Source organism: Excalfactoria chinensis, chromosome 4 (assembly GCF_039878825.1).
Source record: "Excalfactoria chinensis isolate bCotChi1 chromosome 4, bCotChi1.hap2, whole genome shotgun sequence".
NCBI classification, from domain to species: domain Eukaryota; kingdom Metazoa; phylum Chordata; class Aves; order Galliformes; family Phasianidae; genus Excalfactoria; species Excalfactoria chinensis.
In genome coordinates this window covers 33638839-33663723 of record NC_092828.1, presented here as the reverse complement: position 1 = coordinate 33663723, position 24885 = coordinate 33638839, and the positions used below count along the sequence as shown (strand labels likewise).

At 40.3% G+C, this 24885-nt stretch overlaps 1 protein-coding gene across 1 annotated transcript in view; it reads left to right on the top strand.

Moving 5' to 3' along the window:
• Positions 1–24885, top strand: part of LOC140251865 (bifunctional heparan sulfate N-deacetylase/N-sulfotransferase 4) — a 108291-nt gene that overhangs the window by 81547 nt on the left and 1859 nt on the right. Inside the window, exons 7-14 of the mRNA XM_072336025.1 lie at positions 7427–7609; positions 10024–10120; positions 11521–11644; positions 13539–13713; positions 14825–14995; positions 17177–17286; positions 21065–21167; positions 21461–21984. Of these exons, the coding sequence (XP_072192126.1) occupies positions 7427–7609; positions 10024–10120; positions 11521–11644; positions 13539–13713; positions 14825–14995; positions 17177–17286; positions 21065–21167; positions 21461–21580 (1083 nt within the window). The 3' untranslated portion in view covers positions 21581–21984. The remainder of the gene's footprint in view (positions 1–7426; positions 7610–10023; positions 10121–11520; positions 11645–13538; positions 13714–14824; positions 14996–17176; positions 17287–21064; positions 21168–21460; positions 21985–24885) is intronic.

Sequence of the window (24885 nt, the reverse complement as noted above, 5' to 3'; positions counted from 1 at the left end):
ACACACCTGAATTCCCATGTCCAGGTACACTACCATAGTCAGACTTTTCTCTGATGCTTTATCATTGTGCTTAGCATGGACTCCTTGATAATGTTGTGTTAAAGGGTAAAGCTTCTAAATCTAATTATCTTTATATCCTGCAGTATAAACTGGAAGACTTAACCAGAAACTCAAATACATAACACAGTATTACCAAGAGTTTGCATATTGCTAATAATTCATTAGCTTTAAAAAATATTTCTGCTGGGCACTGTGACAATTATTCTCACTATCATTCTGCATGTTACTAAACTAAGCAATTGTTAACATTAAAAAAATTCAACCAATGTGTGTTACTCAGGTACATTATAACATAGCTATGAGTGCTTTTAGTTAAGACTACACTAAGTTTTGCACTTACAAAAGTAAACAAACATCCAGATTATACAATAATAGGTAAATAGGATGGTGCTGATGGACAAAGGGCATTAACTTGCAGTACAGAGCACAGTTTCTCTGCACTTCAAATCATGGGTTTCTATTTAATAGTTTTGAAACAAGCCACTCACCCTACTAGCTAATCCAGATATCACTGTACTTTATCCTCTCCCAGAGTGCTCCCCTAGAGGTCTGCACTCACACTGATTACCCATTGCTTGTGAGATTAGCGGGGGAAGAACAATGTTTTGTCACCTGACTGTGCTTGGAAATACAGCAGGAGCTGCCAGCCGCCTGTTCCCTGCTGGAGCAGCCAGGAATTGCTTGAGAGCTGCTGACAGCTTCACTGCTCTGGAGGAACAGCTTGAATGCTCAGCTGTCACAGGTCACAACGGTTCAGGTTTGTTAATAACAGGCTACCCAAATATTATGACTTAGAAGCAGAGAAGCTGGTAAATAACCAGATGTAAGATGTAGATTCTGTTGGATCGTGTCAGATGGAGATGTAAAACATTCTCAACAGTTCTGTGTGGTAATTTTTCTGCCATTAAGTATTTTAGTTGAAGTTGGTACTGATTTGAAGTTACCCATTCCACTGCTCCCAAATGACAGAGGAGAACAAAGCAAGACATGTATGCCCCAGTGAACCAAATGAAGTAAAGCCTGCATCAACTGAATTAAAAGCGCTACCAAAAGTAGAGAATCCACCAAAGGCAGAGAAAAATATCCACCAGCTCTGCTTCTGCTTTCCCTTGGACCCCATATGCCCCCCAAAGAACTGCTCAAAAGAATCTTCATTTACTGTTAGCAACCTTAAGTGGCATTGTTTAGTTTGGAGAAGAGGAACTCAAAGGAGATCTTACTGCCCTCCACAACTCCCTGAAAGGAGGTTGCGTCAGTCTCTTCTCCCAGTGAACAGTGATAGGACAGGAGGGAATAGCCACAAGTTGTGCTGAGGAGGCTCAGGTTGGATATTAGGAAGAATTTCCTCTGTGAAAGGGTGGTCAGACACTGGAACAGGCTTCCCAAGGAGGTGGTGGAGTTGCCAGACAAGGAGGTGTTCAAGAAGATAGATGTTGCACTGAGCATCATGGTCTACAGCAGACACAAGCGTGGGTTGACAGTTGGAACGGATGATCTTATTGGTCTTTCCAACCTTAATGAGTTTATGAACATCCTTTTTCCCTCTCCCCATGCAGACTAACAGAATAAAAACATGATTTTCCCACTAGAATTGCAGATTAACTGCAGTTAGTCTGAAAAATTTAGGACTGCTGCTGTCCTCAAACATCTTTCTTACAGAAAAGTTACAGACAATCTACTTGAAGTGTTAACAGAGTAGGCATCAGAAACCAAGAGGAAAAAGAATTCTAACAAATATAAAATAGAATCATAGAATCACCAAGGTTGGAAAAGACCATCATCTCATCCAACCACCCACCTACTACCAATATGGCTCAGTAAACCATATGTTCCTCAGTGCTACTTACACACAGTTCTTGAATACTTTCAGGGACAGTGATTCCACCACCTCCCTAGACAGCCTATTCCAGTTCCCAACCACTCCTTCAAGCAAGCTTTTTCCTAATATCCAGTTTGAACCTCCCCTGGCACAACATGGTGTCTTTCCCTCTCATTCTATCAGTATTTCCTGGGAGAAAGTATCAACACCCACCTCACCACAACCTCCTTACAGGGAGTTGTAGAGAGCAGTAAGATCTCCAGTGAGCCTCCTCTTCTCCAGAAGAAGCAATCACAAAACATAATTTCCATCCAGCCTGTAGCCTACATCCCTCCATTCATTCCCATTTAATACAGGTATAAATGGGATGCTCCTGGAAGATCTATGTGGGTTGCCCCACACAGGGGGACTAGCAAAGCTGTAGCAGTCCCAGCAGCTGCTCTTGCCTTACTGTTGAGTGGTAGCTCCATCATCCCAGATGGGGCCAATTGGTCCTGCATCCATTTGAGCAGCTACAGTGTTGAACAACAAAAAGCAGGATTAAAGATTGCATGAAGATTTTATGTAACTTCATAAAAATAAAAAAATGCATAGAAGCTCATAGAATCATAGAATTATCCAGGTTGGAAAAGACCTTGAAGATCATCAAGTCCAACCGCAGCCTAACCAGTACCCCATCTCTAAAAAAAAAAAAAAAAAAAAAAAACAAAAAAAAAAAAACCAACCTCTGCTAAATCATATCCCTGAGTACCACATCCAAACGGTTCTTAAACACATCCAGGGATGGCGATTCAACCACCTCCCTGGGGAGCCTATTCCAGTACCTAACCACCCTTTCTGTAAAGAAGTTCTTCCTAATATCCAACCTGAACTTGCCCTGGCGAAGTTATTGTCATGAATCCCCCTTAAAGCAGCTGTCCCCTGCTCCTGGGGAAGAGGACTGCATGTTAACTCATTTCTCCCTAAATGGAGGACAGGTTTAAAAGCAATTTCATTGCCTTTGAAATGCTGACCCCAGGTATTTGTTACTTAGATATATACAGAGAAATCCAGCCTTTCAAAATGAACCTGATCGCAATCCTCTTCTTCAAAAGAGACAGTGCCCGTCTTTCTGTACAGCAGACATAGAGCTGGATCAAAGGTTATCTGGTTTCCCATTCCAAATCTTTCATTAGCTTCCCAATTAATTCTTTGCAAATCATACCACCCCCTCTGTGCCTCGATTTTTTCCACCAGAAAAATGTAAATCTCAGCATTCCCTTTTCCTATGCAAGATTTTGAAAGCCACAGATTTCAGCTAAAAAGCTGTAGATATTTCTTATCTGCATACAATAAAATGAGAGATTACAAAGTAAATGCTTCAATAATAAAAAAGGGCCCTGACTAAAAAGGAGTGAAAGTGATTTTGAGATAGACATATTGTGGAGCATGAGAGGGAGGCAGCAAGGAAGATCTAATCAGAGGGTGGATCGCAGAAAGAGGAAAGCAAAAACTTTTTTGACTTAAACTTTCAGTATTATCTCTCTTTTAGATCTCAAATTATTAGTGAACCCAGTAACAGGAGCAAAGGGAGAGGTGAACTGGTACGAGCTACAGAATCATCTGAACATCACTCTCGTCTGTGCTCTAGCACTGCACAGAGAAAAACACCCAGCAAAGTAATTCACAACCAATCCTGTCTCACATATCCCAGCGTCAATAAACTGTATGTCAATAGCAAGAGCTTGTACTCAGCTCTTCTCTGAGTATTTGTCTGATACACATTGCTTATGCTAGTTTAACCCTAAGAGTAATGCCATGCAGCCAGGCCCATAGCCCCAGGAATCTGAAGTAATTTATTGCCTTTGTACTGCACTGCCACACAAGCAGTACCATACCTCCTTCTGAAAAGCATTACCCCGCTGTGATGAAGTGCTGGCTTCTGGTTGTTGTCAGCCCATGTTGTATCTTGCTTTGTGTCGTGGAAAGTACAGAAACATGGTATTTTCTCTTTTATTCCCCAGTTTTGCTCTGAGCGCTATGAGAAAGAGATATTAAGCAGTTTTCACTGGCTTCATCACTCCTGCCCACAAGACTGATTCTGAATCCCTCCTGTGTCGATCAAAACAGCACAGCACAACCAGCAAAGCAGTGCAACTGTGCTGTGCAGCACAGTACCAGCCCCAAGGCATACAGCAGCATGGTGCTTGCTCAGCACATTGCTCTGTATTGAAGCATCAGCAGGAAAACACAGCTTTGTGTCCATCCATGCTCTAAATATGATCAGTTAATAACCATTCACACTTCTCTCAAAATATTTGAAAACCGATGGCAGTCAGATATGGTCTCATCAGTGCATAATACATCACATTTGCATTCTCCACTTCAAGTATTATCAGTGGAGCAAAAGAAATCAAGAGGTATCTAAGATATCTTGACACCATAAGGAGTGATAATAGGATCTTCTGGACTGGACAGCAACCTAATGAAGCTAAATAACTAAAATAAGCTGAAATCCATCTTCTCTAGGTATATTGTAGCACACACCTTGCCCAATTTCAAGTATAAATAAACAGAATAGCAATTATAGATTTATGTGCCTACATTATTTGCTGCAATAGCATTAAATTGCTGCAATAATGTTAAATACCATTGACAGACGCTTTGGCACTTAAAAAAAACACTTAGAGACAAGATGATCTTCTCTATCAAGATTTCCTATAAGTGTTTTCATTGTTTCTAAATAATTTGTATGAAGCACTTATCATGTTTATAGGAACAGGAGCATAAACCAGAACGGATTCACTTGTGGATTGTTTTGTTGTTGTTTTTGTCTGTATTGGGGATAGGGAAGCAGATACAAAAGGTCCAGCAGACTAGAAATTCAAAGGAAAAGAAACACCATCTTGTTTATAAGTGTCTTGGGTACAGCATATGGGAAAGCATGAAGTCTAGGGCAATTTTATTGTTTGGCTTTGTTAAATACATTCAGTCATATGATACATAGGCTCTGAACTCCACCAAATTAGGTGGAAGGAAAGACAATAATCCAGTCTTTTCTCAAAGATGGCTCAGAACAGAATAAGAGCAAAGAATAAGTTAGCTTGCATGGAGTAGAGCAAGTACTGTGCAAACACACTGCAAATAGGCCGTGATGGGCAGTTTCTCTTAAGCTCCACTAATCTTCACCTTAGAGAAGTACTAAAATACTCATAAATAATATAACACACTAATGGGTAGGTTTTCAACACTGTGGGCTGCCACTTAAAAAGCACCAGGGTAGCAGAGCACAGTGGTAGAACTGGGAAGTATGTGGCTTGTTGTCTTGTGGTTGATTATCTTGGAAGGCAGAACAGCACACTATAACTATGACCACAGTGTATGCAGCCAAAGCTCAAGCCCAGGGCTGACCCCAAAAGATAGCAGACAAATCTTCCTTTTCCATGCCCAGGTCACAAAAATATTACACAAACAATTCCCACCAGCCAGAGACAGAAACCTCACAGATCTGAGCATACCAGATCTCCTACTACAGCTCTGAGAAGAGGAAAATATGCCTACCCTCTCCCTTCTTATAGCACACATAGGACTTTGTAAACTCACACCCAATGCCATGAGCCTTCAGCTTTGCTATCAGTTCCCCTTCCTAATCACCCAAAGGGAGACTCACCTGGCCTTAGGTATCCAGTTGTAAAGCAAGCAGCTTGTGAACCAGGAGTCCCTAATACTTGTGACTAATCTCTTCCCATTCAGGTGTTCCAGAACCTAAAAAATCCCACAGATGCATATACTCATCCCTGCCTACAGAGCTGCATCATGGGCTAATGCAGGTAGCCTAAGAGGTTTAGCACACTGGTCATTTCTCAGTCTTCAACCAAACACTCCCAAGGCTTTACAGCCCAGCTCCATAACTCAAATGAGGCATAAAAAAGCTAGGAAATGGAGTGCTAAGCCTATTCCCCTCTACTAAGTCCAGACCAACCTGAAAGCAAATGGATCTGGGTTTGTGAGCTGCAGAGTGCATGTGAGCTGGCTGTATAAAGCAAGAACAGAACACATTGTCGTTGTGGTGGAACCTGATTCTTTTTAGAAGCTAACATGTGTTGCTCAGCATTCTTTTTCTTCATTAAGGGTCTGGCTCAGACCACATTTTGCTTTTGGGCTTCAGGAGTCCACTGTAGCATGAAGAAGTGTTCCCATTAAAGGTCATCCAAAAATACCTCTCATGTGAAGATATTCCAAACTTCACATAAAGAAGTGCTTCATATGTAAGGAAACACTGCCCTTGTATGGATTCTTCATCTGTCACAGTTGTGATAGGCTCACAAGACTTGAGGAAAAGTGAAACTTATGGACTCTGGATGCATTACCAGCTGACCATTGAGTACACAATCCAGTGCTCAATTTTACCTTTGCCAAAACTGTTGCATTGAGTGAGGATGGCAATACACCATTTTCCCCACCACCATATTTTGAGGTTTGCTGTAAACTGTCATTATACCCCTAACTTTTACTTCACATTAAGGCCTCCTTAAAGTATGATATGGTTTTATATAGATACATACACATATACAATAGTTATCAATATGATGCTATTTCTCCATAACAGTGTAATTAAATTCTATTGTCACTGTGCACCATATCTGAGGCCAATCTACTGAGCAAAACAGCTAAGTAACAATACCCTGTTTGACAGCTTCTTCAGAAAGCTAAATAATCACAATCTACAGATAAACTGGGGCCTTTGCAGCACTGAAACTGATTTTAATCACTTCATATAAAGAAAATACTTGGAAATATATTCTGCACATTATTCTTACAAATTCTTCTCTTTATCCTTGGGAAATAAATGATGAGATCTACAAAGCAAATTTCTCCATGCAAAGGAGAACTATAAAAAGACTGATAAACAGACAGAAGTTTTAATGCCTTTAAGAAGAAATCAATGGCATTGATATTTACTTGAGATATCATAATCTATAAATGCTTGAAAGTTTTACATTTCAGAACATTTTATCTTTCTACAGCCACACCATTTAAAACAAACTGGCCAACCCAGTTGGAGGAGACAGTCTATTAGTCAGATTTTAGTGTTAGAGTTAAAACTCAGTTTGAATGAGGCAGACAATCTGTCAGATTTTAGTGTTAGTCCTGTAAACTGCAGCTCTGAAATTAATGCTTTCTAAGGAGCAAGAGCTGATGATCCAGGAAACTGGTGGTGGGCCCAGCCGTGTGTATGACTTGAACTCATAGGCCCTGGTGCAGGGATGAGGAAGCAAGCAGGGGTTGTGCAAGAAACAACTTTGATGCAGTTTGAAAAAAGAAATCAAAATGGAAGAATAAAGAATCCTGAATACGTCTCCTGAATGGAGACAGGGAATCTTTGAGGTGAGAGGGGGGATTTTGAAGACATGGCACAAATGCAACTATGTCTAGACTTGAAGCTGGCAGAGAGGCTTGGAAGTAGGACTGGCTTAACATTTTCCTCTTCTATTGTTTTTGAGTGTCTGTGAGAGAGTTTGGCATGCCTGCCCTTGCTCTGACTAAAAGGTTTCTCTGCTCTCCCAGATCAGCATCTTCATGACCCATTTGTCTAATTATGGGAATGACCGCCTGGGGCTGTACACCTTTTCAAACCTGGCCAACTTTGTGAAGAGCTCGACCAACCTGCAATTGCAGACACTGCCACCCATCCAGCTGGCACACAAGTACTTTGAGCTCTTCCCTGAGCAGACGGACCCCCTTTGGCAGGTAATGTCCTGACCTCTCCCTGCTTCCAGTTACATTGCTTGTCAAAAATAAAAATAAAATAAAATAAAATAAAATAAAATAAAATAAAATAAAATAAAATAAAATAAAATAAAATAAAATAAAATAAAATAAAATAAAATAAAATAAAATAAAATAAAATAAAAAAGAATCTGTTCCTGTAAAAATAAAAATAAAAAGTAAAAGGCCTAATTCACATTTAAAAGTTATTTTTCAACTCACCCCAAATCAGGCATGTTAAAAGCAACTACATGTGCAAAAGCTCCTTCCCCTTTTATCTGCATGTTTGCTGATGCATTACAGTGTGTTAACTAATTACCGTGCACTGCCAGCAAGATGAGTGCAGACAGCCCGTAGCAAGAGCTACCCCAAGGCAAACAGCACAGGTCCATTGTGCCTATCAATGCAAACAGCTGTAAGGATTTCATACCACTTGAACCTCCTTCACTAAAGAAATGAGGAGAAGGGAAGGACATAGGGGTCAGTGCTGTAGAATGGGCTGCTATTTTAGGAATGGAAAGGGGTTTCCACACAGTCCTCAAATGGCTATTTTCTATCTCTGTTGCAAATGCACAACAGTGCTGCTTGTAATCTCTACACTGTTAATTTCCCAATAGTTGTACATGGCTGACTCTTCTCTTACTCAGAGTATGATGTGCCACACTGTGCTTTTAGCTATGCGGGCTTAAATCCAGAGTGACACCATTGAGATCCAAGCAGTTTTATCAGGCTTATGCTTATACAAAGGAGCAGAAAATCTTGCTATTATTTTTGGCCCAGATGCAAAAGAAGTATAAATCAGCAATATTCCCATTGAGTTTAGTGGAGCCGCAGTGATTCACATCATTTAATGATTTTCTCCATTATATTTTGCTAACTTTCTTTACTAGCAAACTGTATCTCCTATTACCAGACAATATTATCCAAAAGCAGGATAAGTCCTAACCTTTCCTGTGGGGTCTTTTGTTCACACATTTTTATTTTGCATTCATGGGCAGTAAAAAGATAAGATGATGATGAGTAATATCCCACATTTCTATTCTGCCTTCCTTTTGGGTTCTTATGTAAATTAAAATTGGTACTAAGAGTACTATGCATCTGAAACCATTTCATCACCTTTGAAAGTAATGCCTCAAAGCTATTCAAACAGAGGTTTCCATTTTAACTTCAAATGAAAACTTGATTAAATCAATGGTTTAATATTTCTTTTCTTTTTCTTTTTTTCTTTTTTTTTTTTTTTCTCTAATGACTGAACTTAATCCTCAGTCATGTAAAACCATTATACACACATTTAATTTTTGTCAGAAGGACAACACACATGCTTGTCTAAATGCCCACAGGCTCTAAGCTGATGAAAAGCACCAGACTAATGGAGAGAAGGAAACACGGTAGTCTCATAAGGTGTGGATTTTGAAACCAATACTTCAAGATTTCACAGAGCCATTCAGCTTTCCTGATTTCACTGGGGTCCTGTAAGGACCCGTCCTGAAAGTTATCAAGGAGATTAATCTCTGTATACCTGGAAACTCTGGTGCCCAGTTCAATGGAACGGTTTCCAGGGATTCCTACCAATGAGCTCAATATCTGTGAGGAATAAAATCTTATGGGAATCATGGAATCATAGAATGAATCATATTAGAAGGGACCTCAATGACCACCTAGTTCCAACCCCCTCTGCCACGGCCAGGGCTGCCACCCACTAGATCAGGCTGCCCTGGGGCCCCATACAACCTGGCTCTGAGCACCTCCAGGGATGGGACATTCCACAGCTTCTCTGGGCAGTCTGTGACCACCCTCCGCGTAGAGAACTTCCTCTTAACATCTAACCTTATCTTCCCTTTAGGTACTGGAAAGCTCCCTTTAAGTAATGGAAGGCCACAATGAGGTCTCCCCAGAGCCTTCTCTTCTCCAGGCTGAACTAGCCCAGCTCCCTCAATCTTTCTTCATAGGCACTCCAGTCCTCTGACAATCTCTGTGGCCCTCCTCTGCACCTGCTCCAACAGCTCCAAATCCTTTTTGTACTGGCAGCCTCATTCCTGGACACAAGACTCCAGATGGGGCCTAACAAGGGCAGAACAGAGTCAATCACCTCCCTCTCCCTTCTGGCCATCCCTCTGTTGATGCAGCCCAGAATATAGTTTGTTTTCTGGGCTGCAAGCATGCATTGATGGTTCTTGTCAAGCTTTTCATGTATTTTTCAGCAGCTCTCAATTAGTTCTTCTTTCAGTCTTTACACATAGCTGAGATTGCTTCAACCCAAGTGCAATACTTTGGGTTTTTACTGTTTTTATGTAAGGCTCTGGTATTAATGTGTAAGATTTAGATTCTTCGAAGTCTCATATGCATGCAAAATGTTTAGGATGTCTTTGTCACGATGTGCCACAACTCTTCTTCAGAATCCATGTGATGACAAACGACACAGAGATATTTGGCCCAGAGACAAAACTTGTGACCACCTACCCAAATTTCTTGTGATAGGACCCCAGAAAACAGGTAAGAAACAATTAATTTGTAATCTGAACTAAATCCCAGATTTGTATATATGTGTGTAAACTGAGACCATTTCCCTGCTGTAGAAAATGAATTTCTCGTCCATATAGGATTCAGATAGTAACTCCTCCACCTCCAACAGAGAGAGAGAATGGTATGAATGGTAATACTGCATTCTCTTTCCACTACCAGCCACTGCTATCAGAAGTCTGGTAAGGGAGTGGCACCAAAATTTCCCAGTGGTGTCTATTCTAATGGGTATTGTTAATCTTTCCCAATGCTGTATTTGTTTGAACAGGGAAGGCTCAGATTATGATTTATTTGTTGCCTTCAATTATGATCTTCTTTCCAAAAACTGAAAACACTTTATAAGATATGAGGATGGATTATTTTGGCAGTAACTTCTGGTTGATTTGCTTTCGGGAAGAAGCACGAGCTCATCCCCATTTGCTCATCCAGAGCTGGCTCTTGCTGGCAGCCAAAAGGCAGAAATCCCAGCAACCCCAGGAAAACACAGTTGCTGATGGCAGCCCCATCCAAGCCACAAACATCTATGTGTACACCTGCCTTGTTGAAATAGGGTGTTGTGGCACTTACAAAGCTGGTACTTGATGGCTGTGCACATCTAATTTCACTGCTGACTTCCACCCACTGGTAATAAGACAGTGCAGGAAAAGGCAGTGCAAACATCCACCATAAAGAAATATGATGTCAGGGTTTCGTAAGTTAAGTTTGTTATAAAGTTCTTTGACAAATTGTTTCTTCGTTGTTTGAGACCCTAATTGTCAGTGAACACATTTACCTCTTTGCAGGCCTCCTTTGGGGGTCTCAGCATTATTTAAATTAACCACATATTCCCACTCCCAAGCTAGCTGTTATTGTTGACATTTTACAGAAAGTGGATATTGAGGCAGGGAAATAAATGAATAACCCAAGATTATATAGAGATGCTGTGACAGTGACAAAGAGGCAGAAGGTCTTGATTCATGGTCCAGTGATAGCTCGCATAGCATAAAATCTTTGAAGAGTAATTTGGAAGACACATTCTCCAGAAATTTCACTTTGTATTGAATAACATTTCTGTTTGTTTTTTTCTAACCAATAAATAACAACAAAAAATTATGGGGATTTTAGAGCACACTTATTATTTGTAGGTTTGTCGGCAGGTAGACAGTGCAGATAAAATACACTGTGCCTCCTTGGAAAAAATCTACACATATTCCCCACTTCATCTGGAAGTAGCTTGTGCCTACATACCCCTTTCACAAATAGGTAAAAGAAAAATTTTCTAGTAGATCTCTTGATGAACTGAGTTAGAAGTACTTTTTTAAATCAATTATGTCAGTGGTAGTTGTTTGGTGTTTTTTGTAATGTATCCTAATGACATCTCTGTGTTGTTGTAGGAACAACAGCACTTTATTTATTTCTTCTGATGCATCCTTCTATCATCAGTAATCTCCCTAGCCCAAAAACTTTCGAAGAAGTTCAGTTCTTCAATGGGAACAACTATCACAAAGGAATTGACTGGTAAGAAAAATAACAAGAATAAAGTATTCATTATTAAAACATGCTGAATCACAATGATACAATAACAGTAGCATTCTACACAAGTACTGGATTAATTTGTTATGCCTGGCATTATCAGCGAGAACAAGAATCTTACTTCTAATGATAGGACATTTAATCATGTCATAAAATCATGTCATAGAATCAAAGAATGGCCTGGGTTGAAAAGGACCACAATGATCATCTAGTTTCAACCCATTTGCTATGTGCAGGGTCGCCAACCACCAGACCAGGCTGCCCAGAGCCACATCCCACAGCCTCCAGGAATGGGGCATCCACAACCTCCTTGGGCAACCTGTTCCAGTGCTTCACCACCCTCTGTGTGAAAAACTTCCTCCTATTATCTAACCTAAACCTCCTCTGTCTCAGTTTAAGACCATTCCCCCTTGCTCTATCATTATCCACCGTCATAAACGGCGATTTCCCCTCCTGTTTATGTACTCCTTTCAAATACTGGAAGGCCAAAATGAGGTCTTCCTGGAGCCTTCTCCAAGATAAACAAGCCCAGTTCCCTCAACCTTTCTTCATGGGAGTATTGCAGTAACAATTTTCTTATTCTTTTCACAAATGAATACAATAGCAAGCACAATTATGATGGCTGTTTTCTGCATAACATCTCTGTCTTCTCATAACTATGTATTTTGAAAGGGATGAATTATACCTTTCTTCTACAGTGTTTTTAATTAAGTAAAATTCGGCTTCTCGTGAGAAGAAAAAAAGCCCTCCATAAAGATTTTCAGCTGATTCTCCTCTCATAAATTTTAAACATTGCTTTTATTGTTTTTGCTTAAGAAAAAAAATTGTAAGGCTTTTGTTTCCATGGGGAACGACACTCCTCATCTCCGTACGAAAACCCAAATACAAGACAAACATCACATTATACAGGAACAGATCAATCTTTTCCAAAGTGTCAAGAAAAAGGAGGAGAAAGAAATACTTCTCATTTATTTTTCATTGTGCATACGGAAAGAGCTCACAGATAGATATCACAGAGTATGTGATGTACTACACAAGGAGGAGAAAGAGTGGGATGTGCAGCGCTGGTGGATCAGGACTTGGCTCCCAGCATGACAGGGCTGAAGTGCTGGGGAGCCCCATGAACCAGCCTTCATTCCCTAAAAACCACGTGAGACCATGAGTCTCTGCTCTGCAGCACTGTGCACACAAAGAAGCTGGCCTTGCTGACACCTCTTCTGGCACATTTCAAGGGGATTGGCTGCTAGGCTCAAAGTTCAGTAGAGTTTTGCGCACAGGGTAAAGTACCACATACTTTGTTTCAGTAGAAAGTACTTACAAACATCTAGTCACATCAAAACTGAAGTTTCTGGAGTACCCAACCAAACTAACGAGACCAAAAAAATGCCTCCATTTGAATTCTTCAGTCTTTGGATTAAACTTTCTATGCTATTCATTTTTACTTCAAATCAATTTTCAGTGGAAAAGATAATCAAAGCCAAAATTTGAAATCCTGCTTTCTGAAAATGGTTAAAAGATTTGTCAGTTCAAAGATGAAATATTTCAACAATGTTAAAACTAAATGGTTTGCATTTTGAAGTTTTTCTTTTTTTTCTCTGGCTAAAACTGAACTGGCAAAAGATTTCCTTGTTACACTGAACTTATTAGAAGAATCCCATCCATCAAAGGGAAAACCTAATTACCTGACTTCATGGAGGATTTAGCTATTACCAGTACCATCCAAGAGCCAAAATCTGTTCCCCCTATTCCAGTTCTGGAATGAGAAATTTAATTTTGCTTGTTATGAATTATGTCTGAAAATCTACTTTTTGACCTACCATTAAATGAGATGCAGATGCATATGACCCTTTTAATTCTAATTAATTTCTTTACCTCCCAGGTACATGGATTTCTTCCCCACTCCTTCCAATACTACCACCGACCTTCTATTTGAGAAAAGTGCCAACTATTTTCATTCCGAGGAAGCTCCTAAACGAGCAGCTTCCCTCATCCCCAAGGCCAAGATCATCACCATCCTCATCGACCCATCTGACCGTGCCTATTCTTGGTATCAGGTATGGACCTTGCCTTTGAGAAACAGACAGTGAAATCAACAGTGGGGGATGATGACCATCATCAGTGGGAATTTGTTCCCTTGAGTAAGAACAGGGTTTACTGTACAGCATTTGCACTGTGTAAAAGTGGAAGGATGCTGAATGCCAGCTTTTGCAGTTGGCACCTGTTATACCAGTGTCATAAATGATGAAACTTCTCAGCATAGAGCTGCCACTAGCTGTAAACAAGCATATTAATCTCAATTACATTTGACACTACATAGAGGAAAAGCAATGTTCCTCGCCCAGGGAGATGCATGAGCATGGCCTATCTAAAAATCAGAGCTTTTTATGCTGAGAATCTGGTTCCTCATCTGGCCCTCTGTCTTGAAAGCTGAGTAATATGGAGTAGTGTACAAATATATGTAATGTCTTCTAAAGATTCCTCATAGTTGAAAAGAGATGTGTCTGAAGGGTAGGGCTGAAGGTTTTTTTCTTTTTGTGGAAATAAAACAAAACATGTTAGTTTTCTGAGGAAACTCTAGGATGCCCCTTTCTTGCCTTTTATCATGTTCATACCTTCCTATAAGAAAGTCTGTACACTGTTTTTTATAGAGATATTTTAGTATGCAAAATATGGTGTAGGTACAGAAATGAAAAATACTAAAAACAAGGTTAAAATGGACACAGAAAATGTTGCAATAAGCATAAAGTACAACACTTCTGATACTTCTTTACAAGAAATAAGAAGTGGCTTAGGGCTGCAATTTACACCCTTTCTAATTTGCATCTGTAGAAAGGCTGATGTGAGATGTGGAACAGTAAAACGTTGGATCTCCTTTGGCAGAGCATCTCCTCAGCTCTTCTCTCACCCATGGCTCCAGCATGGAGTAAACAGAGGTACAGAGAAGGGCAAGCACAAACTCCATCTCTCACACACTGCAAAATCTGAACTGAGGTCATTGCCTTCTGAGGAGAGTTATAGGATGTATTGGGAAGGAGGCCGTAAGGAGTCAAGATTTTGCTCTTTGTGGGAGTTAGAAGTACCAGAGCAATTTATTCATCTTTTTCTCTTTGATCATGGCTTAATCTTCAGAGTCATAGTGATGTGTGACTAAATATCTCCCATTAGCATCAGCGCTCTCATGAGGACCCCACTGCCCTGAAATTCAATTTTTATGAAGTCATTACGTCAAGCCCCTGGGCACCCACAGAGATAAGGACTCTCCAGAAGAGGTGTCTGACGCCTGGATGGTATGCTGTCCACATTGAACGATGGTTAACTCACTATCCAGCTTCACAGGTAATTTCCAATCTGTTACTTCACCAAGGTTGCAGAAGTTCCTGCAATGAGTATTGGCCTCATTGACAGAAGTAATGGGATGCTTCCCACTGGAACTCTTAGCCATTAGGAAGTGCATATTTGTCAATATCAGAGCATTTATCATAAATATTTTGATTTTTCTATCTTCTGTTGGCTAAGATGCAACAGGGAAACTCTGGCCTGTAGCCACGTGGACTCAATGAGTGACTTACGACCTTCCTTCCAGGATAGCCAAGGCTTCTGAATCTCAAGGAACAGGCATCTATAGCATGAAACACTGTAGCAAGTTTTGCCAAATTCATCCAGAAAATGCCAAGGCATTTTTCAAAAAACAAATTTAATTCCTGCACCCACTTACTTTGTTTCAGAGAAAATTTCACATTTATTTGATGCTGATAAGGAATTAGCCTTCCTCAGTGTTAGAGCGGAAATTCTTTCTTTTGCTTCATCTTCCTTCAGATGTTTTATTGCATTGTCTTTTACAAACCTTTCCATGAACATTTAACGTAAACGTATAGGCCTAACCGATATCATAGAATCACAGAATCATCTAAATTATCTAAACCAACTGTCCACCTACTGCCAATATTGCCCACTAACCTATGTCCCTAAGTACTACATCTATCTTTTCCTTGAATATGTCTAGGGATGGTGACTCCACACCTCCCTGGGTATCCTGTTCCTGTGCCCGACCACTCTTTCTGAGAAGTTCTTCCAAATATCTAACCTGAGCTTTCCCAGCAGAACTTGAGGCCATTCCCTCTTGGCCTTCCAGTTACCAGGGAGAAGAGGCTGACATCCACCTCACCCACAACCTCCTTTCTGGAAGTTGTAGAGATTGATAAAGTCTCCCCTGAGCCTTCCCTTTTTCAGACTTAATCTCAGTTTTCTTAGCCACTCTCCGTAAGACTTGTGCTCCAGATCCTTCACAGCTTTGCTGCCCTTCTCTGGACATGCTTCAGGACCTTGATGTCATTCTTGTAGTGAGGGGCCCAAAACTGAACACAGTTCAGAGCTGAGTACAGAGGGACAGACAATAACTTCCCTGCTCCTGCTGGCTGCACTATTTCAGATACAAACCAGGATGCCATTGGCCTTCTTGGCCACATGGGCTCATTGCTGGCTGATTCTTGGCAGGACCTGCTTTTTGTGAACCCATTCTGGCTAAAGAAAATGCTTTAGTGTTACACAACAGGGGCATTCTTTACCTGTGTACATGGTCCATTGCTTACATACTATGTATACTGAAGGGTATTTAAAGAATAAGCATGTTTGTCCTGGGAAATCTGGAGCATGCACAGGCTACCACGTGTCCCATGACCCATTACCTGTGTTCATTATTCTCTTTTCTTCTGGACTGGGCTGCTGCCATCTCTCATGAAGATTTCTCCACTTCTCCTACAACAGCAAGAAGCAAATGCACACCTCTTATTAAACATGCAGGGGCACACTGACATATTTCTTGTAAAATTGGTAACCACTCACGTTGCATAGTTGTAGTGATTAATTTTACAAGATGCACAACAAAATGCACTCATTCTTAATAAGGTGCGCAGAGAGTGCACTCACGGTGCTTACTAATGGGCACTCAGTAATGTGCATTCACTCAGCCTGAGCACTCAAAAACTTAATAATTCATAATAAGCCTTCATGATAAATATAAAACACGTCTGTCCAGAATAGTTATTAGCAATGCTTCTTGGTTCTCTGGGAGACTTTTGATACATACTCGTAATATTTGCTTGTGGAGGTCAGTGTAACTTTACATCATGACAATTCTAAATTTAACAAAAAAAGAGAGAGAGAGACAGAGAGAGAGAGAGACAGAGATCTTTGCTAACAATTTTGCAAGGCTGCTGGTAATTCAGAAATAAACAAACTGCAATGTCAGTTTTGAACATTCAATTGTTTAGCTTCTGAACATTTAATTCTAAGATATAAGCATTCTATCATTTTTCGTATTCCATGCCAGACTTCCTACAGACACACTGTAAACCCTTGCAACATCTTTGCATTCCTTCCTTGTCTCTCTGACTCAGAATTATTTGGTACTTGGGTTAGGTTTGTGAGATTTAACTCTTCTGAACAAGAAGGAAATAATGTTATTCCTTCCTTTAACCTCAACCTGTTTCTAACTGACTGGCACATTTATCCCCACAGTTGCTAATTATTGATGGACAGCAGCTAAGAAGTGACCCAGCTACTGTGATGGATGAAGTGCAGAAGTTTCTTGGAGTCTCTCCTCACTATAATTACTCTGAAGCTCTAACGTGAGTCTGTATCTCTATCATCTGCCCTATGGAATCAAAGATTAGTACATCATTAATTGCAAACAACAACAAAAACTCACAAGAAAAACAAAGCAAAGAAAAAAGAATTTTTTTTTTAAAGTTGTGTTTAAGATGCATTCAGTTTTCCCCTAACTTGAATATATACATTACAGAACTTACTTGCAAGGTTGCATACATTTCCATGTGCAAATTCTACTTCACACTACAAAGCAAATGGTTGCTCAGTATTTTGTATTAGGCACAGAAAGAAGGCCCAGGTTCATGTAAAAAATGTCTGCCACATTTGAGTGTTAAACCACAGGTGCCCAAGATGTTTTCTCTCATTCTAGTGCTGCTTTCCTAGCTGTAATGATTAAAATGTGGGTTCAGTCAATGTAAGTTGTGCATGTACAAGCTCAGCACACATTTGCAAATCACAATGTTGTTGGTTGTGGTTGGGCCATTTCTGCTGCCTTTTTCCCTGGCAGCATTCAGGCACATGGCATGGATGGATCTGGTCTGTACACTGGTAGTTGGGTAAAGTTATGAAGCACTACTTGCAGACCTCAACCTGGGATACGGAGGCAGCTCAGATTTTCATGTGAAGCTGGGAACCCTTTGTTGCCTGGGGTTCCAGCTCTGCAACTGGAGGTGCTCTGCAGGAGCCCAAATCAAGGTCCTTACACAGAGTGGAAGCCTTTTGATTGACTGCCTGCAGCCTCTGGCTTGGAACTAGTGACTGCAGCTATGATGAGCCTGGATCATATTTCTCATCCTTGCCACCCAGAGAATAAGACTTTCCCCAGAAAAGGGGATTAATGGCCTGTGTGGCACTCTCTCTTTGACATGTTTCAATTCCCTGCAGGAAGGCAGAGTCTTTGTGGAGGCGGGAGTGGGCTGAATTTATCTCTACCCTCCTAGTCCGACAGCAAATTGTAAGAAGCTTTTGCACTGAACATCTCTGTGTGAGGATCTTGTCATCATAAGCAGAGCTGCACTGGAGGAGTCCTGGCACATTTGTGGGCTGAGAAGCCTTGTGCCCTGATCAAGGCTGTTCCTAGCCCACGACAGAGGGGTTGGCACAAGGGAGAGCATCTGCCTTCCTTTCCTGCATACTGGCAACAGGAAAACTGCCAGAAAAATGAGGCCATCGAGGCTCCTCTGGCCCCACACTGTTTCTTCTCCACCTACAATTTGTCTTCAGTATTGCCTCTGGTGGGAGGGTTATACTTATTTAAACTGCAGGCATGAAATGAGAGCTGAGGGTCTTCTGCTCTTTGACGCTCAGAGACATTGCTCTGACAAAATACTTTTCTAGAGGAGAAGTTTTGGATTCCAAAATGTGATTTTTCAAGTAATTAGTTTCTGTAGCAGAGGAAATACAGCTGAACTACTGATGCTCAAACAACTGCTGCTACACATCTGCAGGGCCTTCTGCTTTGCTCTAATAATACACACCTACATGCATATGGCTTCCTTTCTGTAACTAAATTAAAATCAGAAGAGTAACATATAGGGAAAAATTTGGCATCTCCTATGTTTTTGAACAGAAAAAAATGTATTGCAAAAAGGTCTACAAAACTATGCATTCACCATTTAGAGCCACTGAGAATGCAAATCTGTGATGGAAGCCCACACCTCTGTAAGGACTAGGAATGGAAAATGAAAATGCATTAAATGATGTAGTGACTTTATCTTAAAACAGTCAGTGTAATAGGAAAATTCTTAGTAACAACTGCATACGACACACTTTTAAAGTCATCACAAAGCAGCCTAAGGATCCAGTCCTGCAAATGCTAGCGAATGATAAGTTCATTATCAATCAGGAGTGCATAACCATCTCATGGGGGAGTAATATTCATGCAGGGACCAGAGAACCAGCCCCTTCTCAAGCTGCAGAGTGAGCAGAACAAGGAATTGCATATCACACTGAGTTGCCAGCTGGATCACCATCTCTTCCACACATCAGGACACTCTTTTCCTGTTGAAGAAGTAAAAACCAAATGGGAAATGAACAAATATTGCAAGGACTTAACATGTAACACTGTTAGGAAAATACTGTGATCACCAGGCAAAGTGCTGGGAGAGGGAAAGAAGACCACGGTGTTTCATGAAGTTCCCACATGTTTCTGTTTCACTCAATTATGCTTACAGGAGCCCTGAGATTTTTGTAATACCTGGACACAATAGTTTGAATTAAGTCTGGGATGCCTTTTCCTCTATCCAGAAAAGCCCTCTCTTCTACAATATAAACTTATACATTCCTTTAATACTATTCAATATGCTAAGTCTGAGGTAGAAATATTGTTTGGGGCATGGTTTTGCAGTTTTCCATTTATGTCACATACTATATTACTTCTTCTCTCTTGGGAAATTAGTGCGAGCCAGCTAACATGCTTCTGTACGGAATGAGCAGAAGGAGAAGGCCAAAGCAGAAAGGATTCTATCATCAACATACCCATTTAACCAGTGATTTATTTTTAATTGATACAGCTACTGAAACAATTTAGGAAACAAGGGCCAGGCTCCCAATAATAGGCTGGGCAAGAAAAAAAAATGTGAAGAAGGTTCACTCTTCTCCAGAAATTAGTTCAGTACTGTACAGCACCAAATCACAGGTATGCCCATTTCATATGGACAGATCCAGGGCAGAAAGGTAGTCTGTAACTAATTAACTCCATGTTGCAGACAATTATACTTCATGCTTCTCAAACATCTGCTGAATAGCAGAAACAAACCTTATGCGTGCTGCAAGTCCCACTGTAATAAATTCAAAACTTAACACTGTGTATTGTTCATTCCTTAGTGAGTATGTGCTTTAATGTCTTCATCTAAGATACCTATATCTTTGAATTTTAGACATCAAAATCAAATTGCATATTTCATGCGATATTGTTAAGACAATGCTTATATTTTAATGCCTTCTTTGGAATGGAAGTGATACTTAGGCCTAACGATATGGAACAACCAGCTTCTCAGGTGGAGTTCAATTACCAGCAAAAAAAAAGTCATTCTGTCAGAAAACATGAACGCTACTTGTTTCACTCAAAAAATCAACATAAAACATTTTTATATTGGATTTCTTATCATTTCATACTCCAATCACACACTTACTTCAGAAATATACTTAAGGATTGAGTCTGTGTCTTCCAAAGTCTGCAAAATATATCAGATTGCTCTTTTTAACCTCTTTCACATTAACAGTACTGACCTACAATATTATCAGCTCCTACTGGCCATGTGGAGCACTTTTCTTGAGTAAAATGAGAATACTCTCGAGAATACAGTGTATATACTTCCAGGAAAAGAGCTGGTCAGTAATTCTCCAACAAAGGTTTCTTTATTCTTTGTCAACTGATCAAAATGTAAGCATTGATCCTGCTTGGATCTGACAAGGATAACACCTCTGTTCAAAACCAGACTACCAAATATGAGTGATGGTCTGGAAGATCTTTGAGGTTGTCCTTCAGAACCATGACTGGCATCCTGTAGTTCTACATTTGAAACACATACTCTATATGCTGGGCTAGTAGAATAGAAAATAGATAGCACTGGTAAATATGAAAATCTTATTGCCTTGAACCACTCTCAAAATGAATTGGGGAAAAATATTAAATTCCCAGAGCTTTCATGAGAGGAAAGCTACTTCCCACTCCGTTCTCACTATTTACGTCATCTAGAGATGCGTGCAGCCATAACTGTTAGCTAACTCTGATATTATAGTAGCTGTGAGATTCTTCTGTAATTAAATCTTACATATAATTATAATCCTTTATAGGTTTGACCCTCAGAAGGGCTTTTGGTGCCAGTTACTGGAAGGAGGGAAAACAAAGTGCCTGGGAAAAAGCAAAGGTCGAAAATACCCACCCATGGACCAAGAGGTAAAGGCTTTACAGAGATTTAAGTTAGTGGTTTTTTTAATACAAGTGTTGTGTTTGAATCCTAAAGCAAGCACTTTAAAAATAGTAATAATAAAATAAAATCACTGTCTCGGTATTCTTAAAAACCAAAATTTTTCAGTGATCTCTGAATAGTAGGAACCCTACAAAAGGCTCTCCCTAGGAGGCAGGCATAGCTACCAGACACCCCACTGTACAGCAGCACGAGCCTGCCACCATTTTGTGCAGGGTGAGCCTCCTTGTCTGACTACTTGTGTTGTTTCCCCCCTTCACAGTCTCGAGATTTCCTGTCAAGCTACTACCGAGAGCACAACGTGGAGCTGTCTAAGCTGCTGCACAGGCTGGGGCAGCCCCTGCCGTCCTGGCTGAGACAGGAGCTGCAGAAGGTCAGGTAGCATACAAGGGCAGGGGACCAGCCAAGGATCATTTCCTTCACCGTGAAACCCCTGCTTCTCCAACTCACCTGTGATCGTCAGTAGAGGACCTCGTGAATAATGCTCTTTCTTTAAAAAAAAATAAAAATAAAAAAAATAGAAAAGAATAAAAAACCCAACAAGTGTTTATATGCACGCGCTGACAGTTATTAGCATCAACCCCTTTTGTCAGCTTCCAGGAAATAATATGGAGCTATGTGGCATTACTCTTTACCCAGAACAGGATTCGTGCATAGTCTAGTCCCTCTGTTCACCAGAAAGTACCAGAAACTGTGTGTAGGACAGATTGACTTCAGTGTATATGACAAATTACAGTCTGTCAGGACACAACCAAAGGATGGGAACATTTCTCGCTGGATTGTCAGGTTGGTTGACTCCTGTTGGTTTTTTCCATTCAATCGCGCTCCAAGTTTTCCTTTTATTTCATAGGGGAGTTGAGAACTCTGCAGCCAGAGTCCCTCATGTTTATGATATATGTAGTATTAACATTGTTGTTTTTGCCACTGAATGAGGTAGGCTAGCTTCTTGTCTCTTGCTCTTTCTTCTTACCTCTTGCTTCAAGGCCAGGTGGTTGGACCAAATGATCTTAGTTAGACCTATTCTTCTGGGTTTCCCATCCTAACAGTCTGTGTTCTTACTTCTGTTGCGTACTTTCCCACTTCACAAGAAGATATATCCTTATTTACTGAGTTACACATATTGTTGATGTACCGCTCAGCAAGGTGGCTCTTCTCTTAGATCTCAGTGGAATTCACTGACTTTCATCTTGATGGGACAGCTTTGCCTCCCTTGTGTTGTTTTTCATCTTGTCTGCTCAGTTCCTATAGGAGCTGTGATAGAGCTCTGAGATCTGAAGTTATATTAAATATTTTTTTCATAATGCCATGGGACTCCTTAAAACACTATCAAAACCTTTTAAAAGCTAAATAGGCCATTAGAGAAATGTACTGACAACAACCTAATGTTGTCAATTTTGATTTTAACTGGAAAGTTTTTGCTCCGAAGCCTTCAAAAGAAGGAATGGGTTATTCATTTAGGGTCTCAGTCTGAAAACTATTACAGAAAAAAACCTCTAATGACCCATGCTATTTATTAAGTTTTTCAAAAATTCTACAAAGACCATTGAAGAACGGAGTATTTATGTAGATCTTAACAGAGTTGAATGTACAAGTACATCCACTGTGTAACACAGACACTTGTAGGATGAATATGTTTTTATGCCTGCCTTTCTACATATTGTGTGTATCTACATCAGGTATACACTTAGTTCCAAATATTTGGTTTTTATACCCATAAGTAAATGAAAGAATTTGTTGCTAAAAATGCAATATTATGAACTGTGTTTTGTTGTCAGATCTGTGTGGGCAGGGTTGACAAGGCTGAGCAGAAATTCACTGGGAAACTTGAGCTGGGTGAACAAATAACATTTAGGCATGTCTTGTAACAAATTTTTCTCAAGAAAACAGAAGTTTTGCTACACATTCTTTATGCAGACTTCCTTGTAATAGTTTCTAAGCACAAGCCCTTTCAGGTGATGCATCACAACACCATCAGGGTTTATCATAACTCTAGCATTTTTTGGATCGACAAGTCCAGGGCTTCCCACACCTATCCTGGATGCATTTTGTCTGCAGCAAGGGCAAGATACTATTGGCACTTCTCGCAAGTGTCCTCTGGCACCACCTGCTGACACAGTTTCCTCTCACGTGCTCTTTGCTTTCCTCCACCATTGCCCAACAGTCTTCATCTGGCTCCCTGTCATGTCCCGTCAGCCCTTTAATCAGTCTCAGTGATACCGTGGTCCAGGTCCTTATCTCACATGAGGAGCCAGCCCTGCCCTCCTTGGTCCCACGCACAGCCCATGGAGTTGCATGGGGAAGCAGATGAGGTGCCACCAGCACCAAGTCTCTGTATTGCCCCTTATGCTCCTTGTCTCCACCTCAACCCTCACATTTTCTGCACAAGGACTCACAGCAGGGCTGGGAACAGCACAAGGTCAGGCATCTCCTACTGCCACAGGGGTTCAACTTATCCAGCATCACCAGTCCAAAGCCTGCATGCATAGAGGAAGACATGAACATACAGGAAAGTCTAAAAGACAAATGTTGTCTAATCTCAAATTTGCTTTTAAATACTGAAATGATATTCACGTCCCACAAGTGAGACATCTACTTCATTTTACAGGTGATAGAGGGAAATAACATTTCTAGGACTCATTTCACTTAACCTCAAAGTAGATTTCTTAAATGAGTAAGATTAATCTTGCCTCTTTCTCGTCAATGATTGTTAAAGGCAACTTGTTCAGAGGTAGAGTCCAGCGGAAGAAGTATAAAGTGAGGTGAGAGCTGAAATCTAAAATGTAAAATAAAATATGAAACATCTAAAAATGATTCATTTAAAAGATGTGTTCATAATTAGTCCTCAATTACAAGCTAAACAAACATGAAAAAAAAATGTTACAGGATTTTTTCAAAGAAAAGAGGCAAATACCATAAAATCCAGAACATTCTTTCTTGTTTTTAGCTTTTCATTTAGGGAAAAAAAAAAAAAAAAAGAAAGAAAAAAAAAAAAAGAAAAAGAAAAAAAAAAGGAGGGATTTAATCTTTTCAACTCTCGATTCCGTAATAGCATCATGTCCTTAAAACGCACTGGACTTTTTTATATCTCATTGTTATTTTTTTAGTTTGAATGGGCTCTGCATTACCCAGAGCTCTCATGTTCCATTGAAAACTGACATTTGAAGTGACTTCATTATGTGTCACATAAAGATGAAATAACAGCATTTCAAAGTTTCATTGCTTCCACTTGTAATAGGACCCATCAACACGGAATTTCTCCAGATCAGCACATTATAGAGGAGCCTTTGTGAACTAGCTGTAAATGATCTCGATTTCTTTTATGCCTTTGATATCTCTGACCATGTAATTGTTGGGATTCTTAAAGACCAGCAAAACAAATGCAATAAAAATGAAACATTTATTCATGGCAAGGGGGCTGTAGCTCTGAAAGATAATTCTGGGCCTTCATTCCTATTCATAAGCTGCAGGATTTGTCTCTGCAATACATCCATGAGGTGCAAGCTGTAAATCAAGCTGAGTTTTACATCCCAAAGGCCTGGAGGGCTGCACTTATCTCCCATTGCCCTGGAAATACTGATTCCTATATAGGTTTGAAGTAGTATTGTTGCACTAAGAACCTGACCTCCTGCCCACTGAGACCATTAGGAGTCTTCCCATTAATTCCAGCAGACCCTGGCTGGCCCAAGG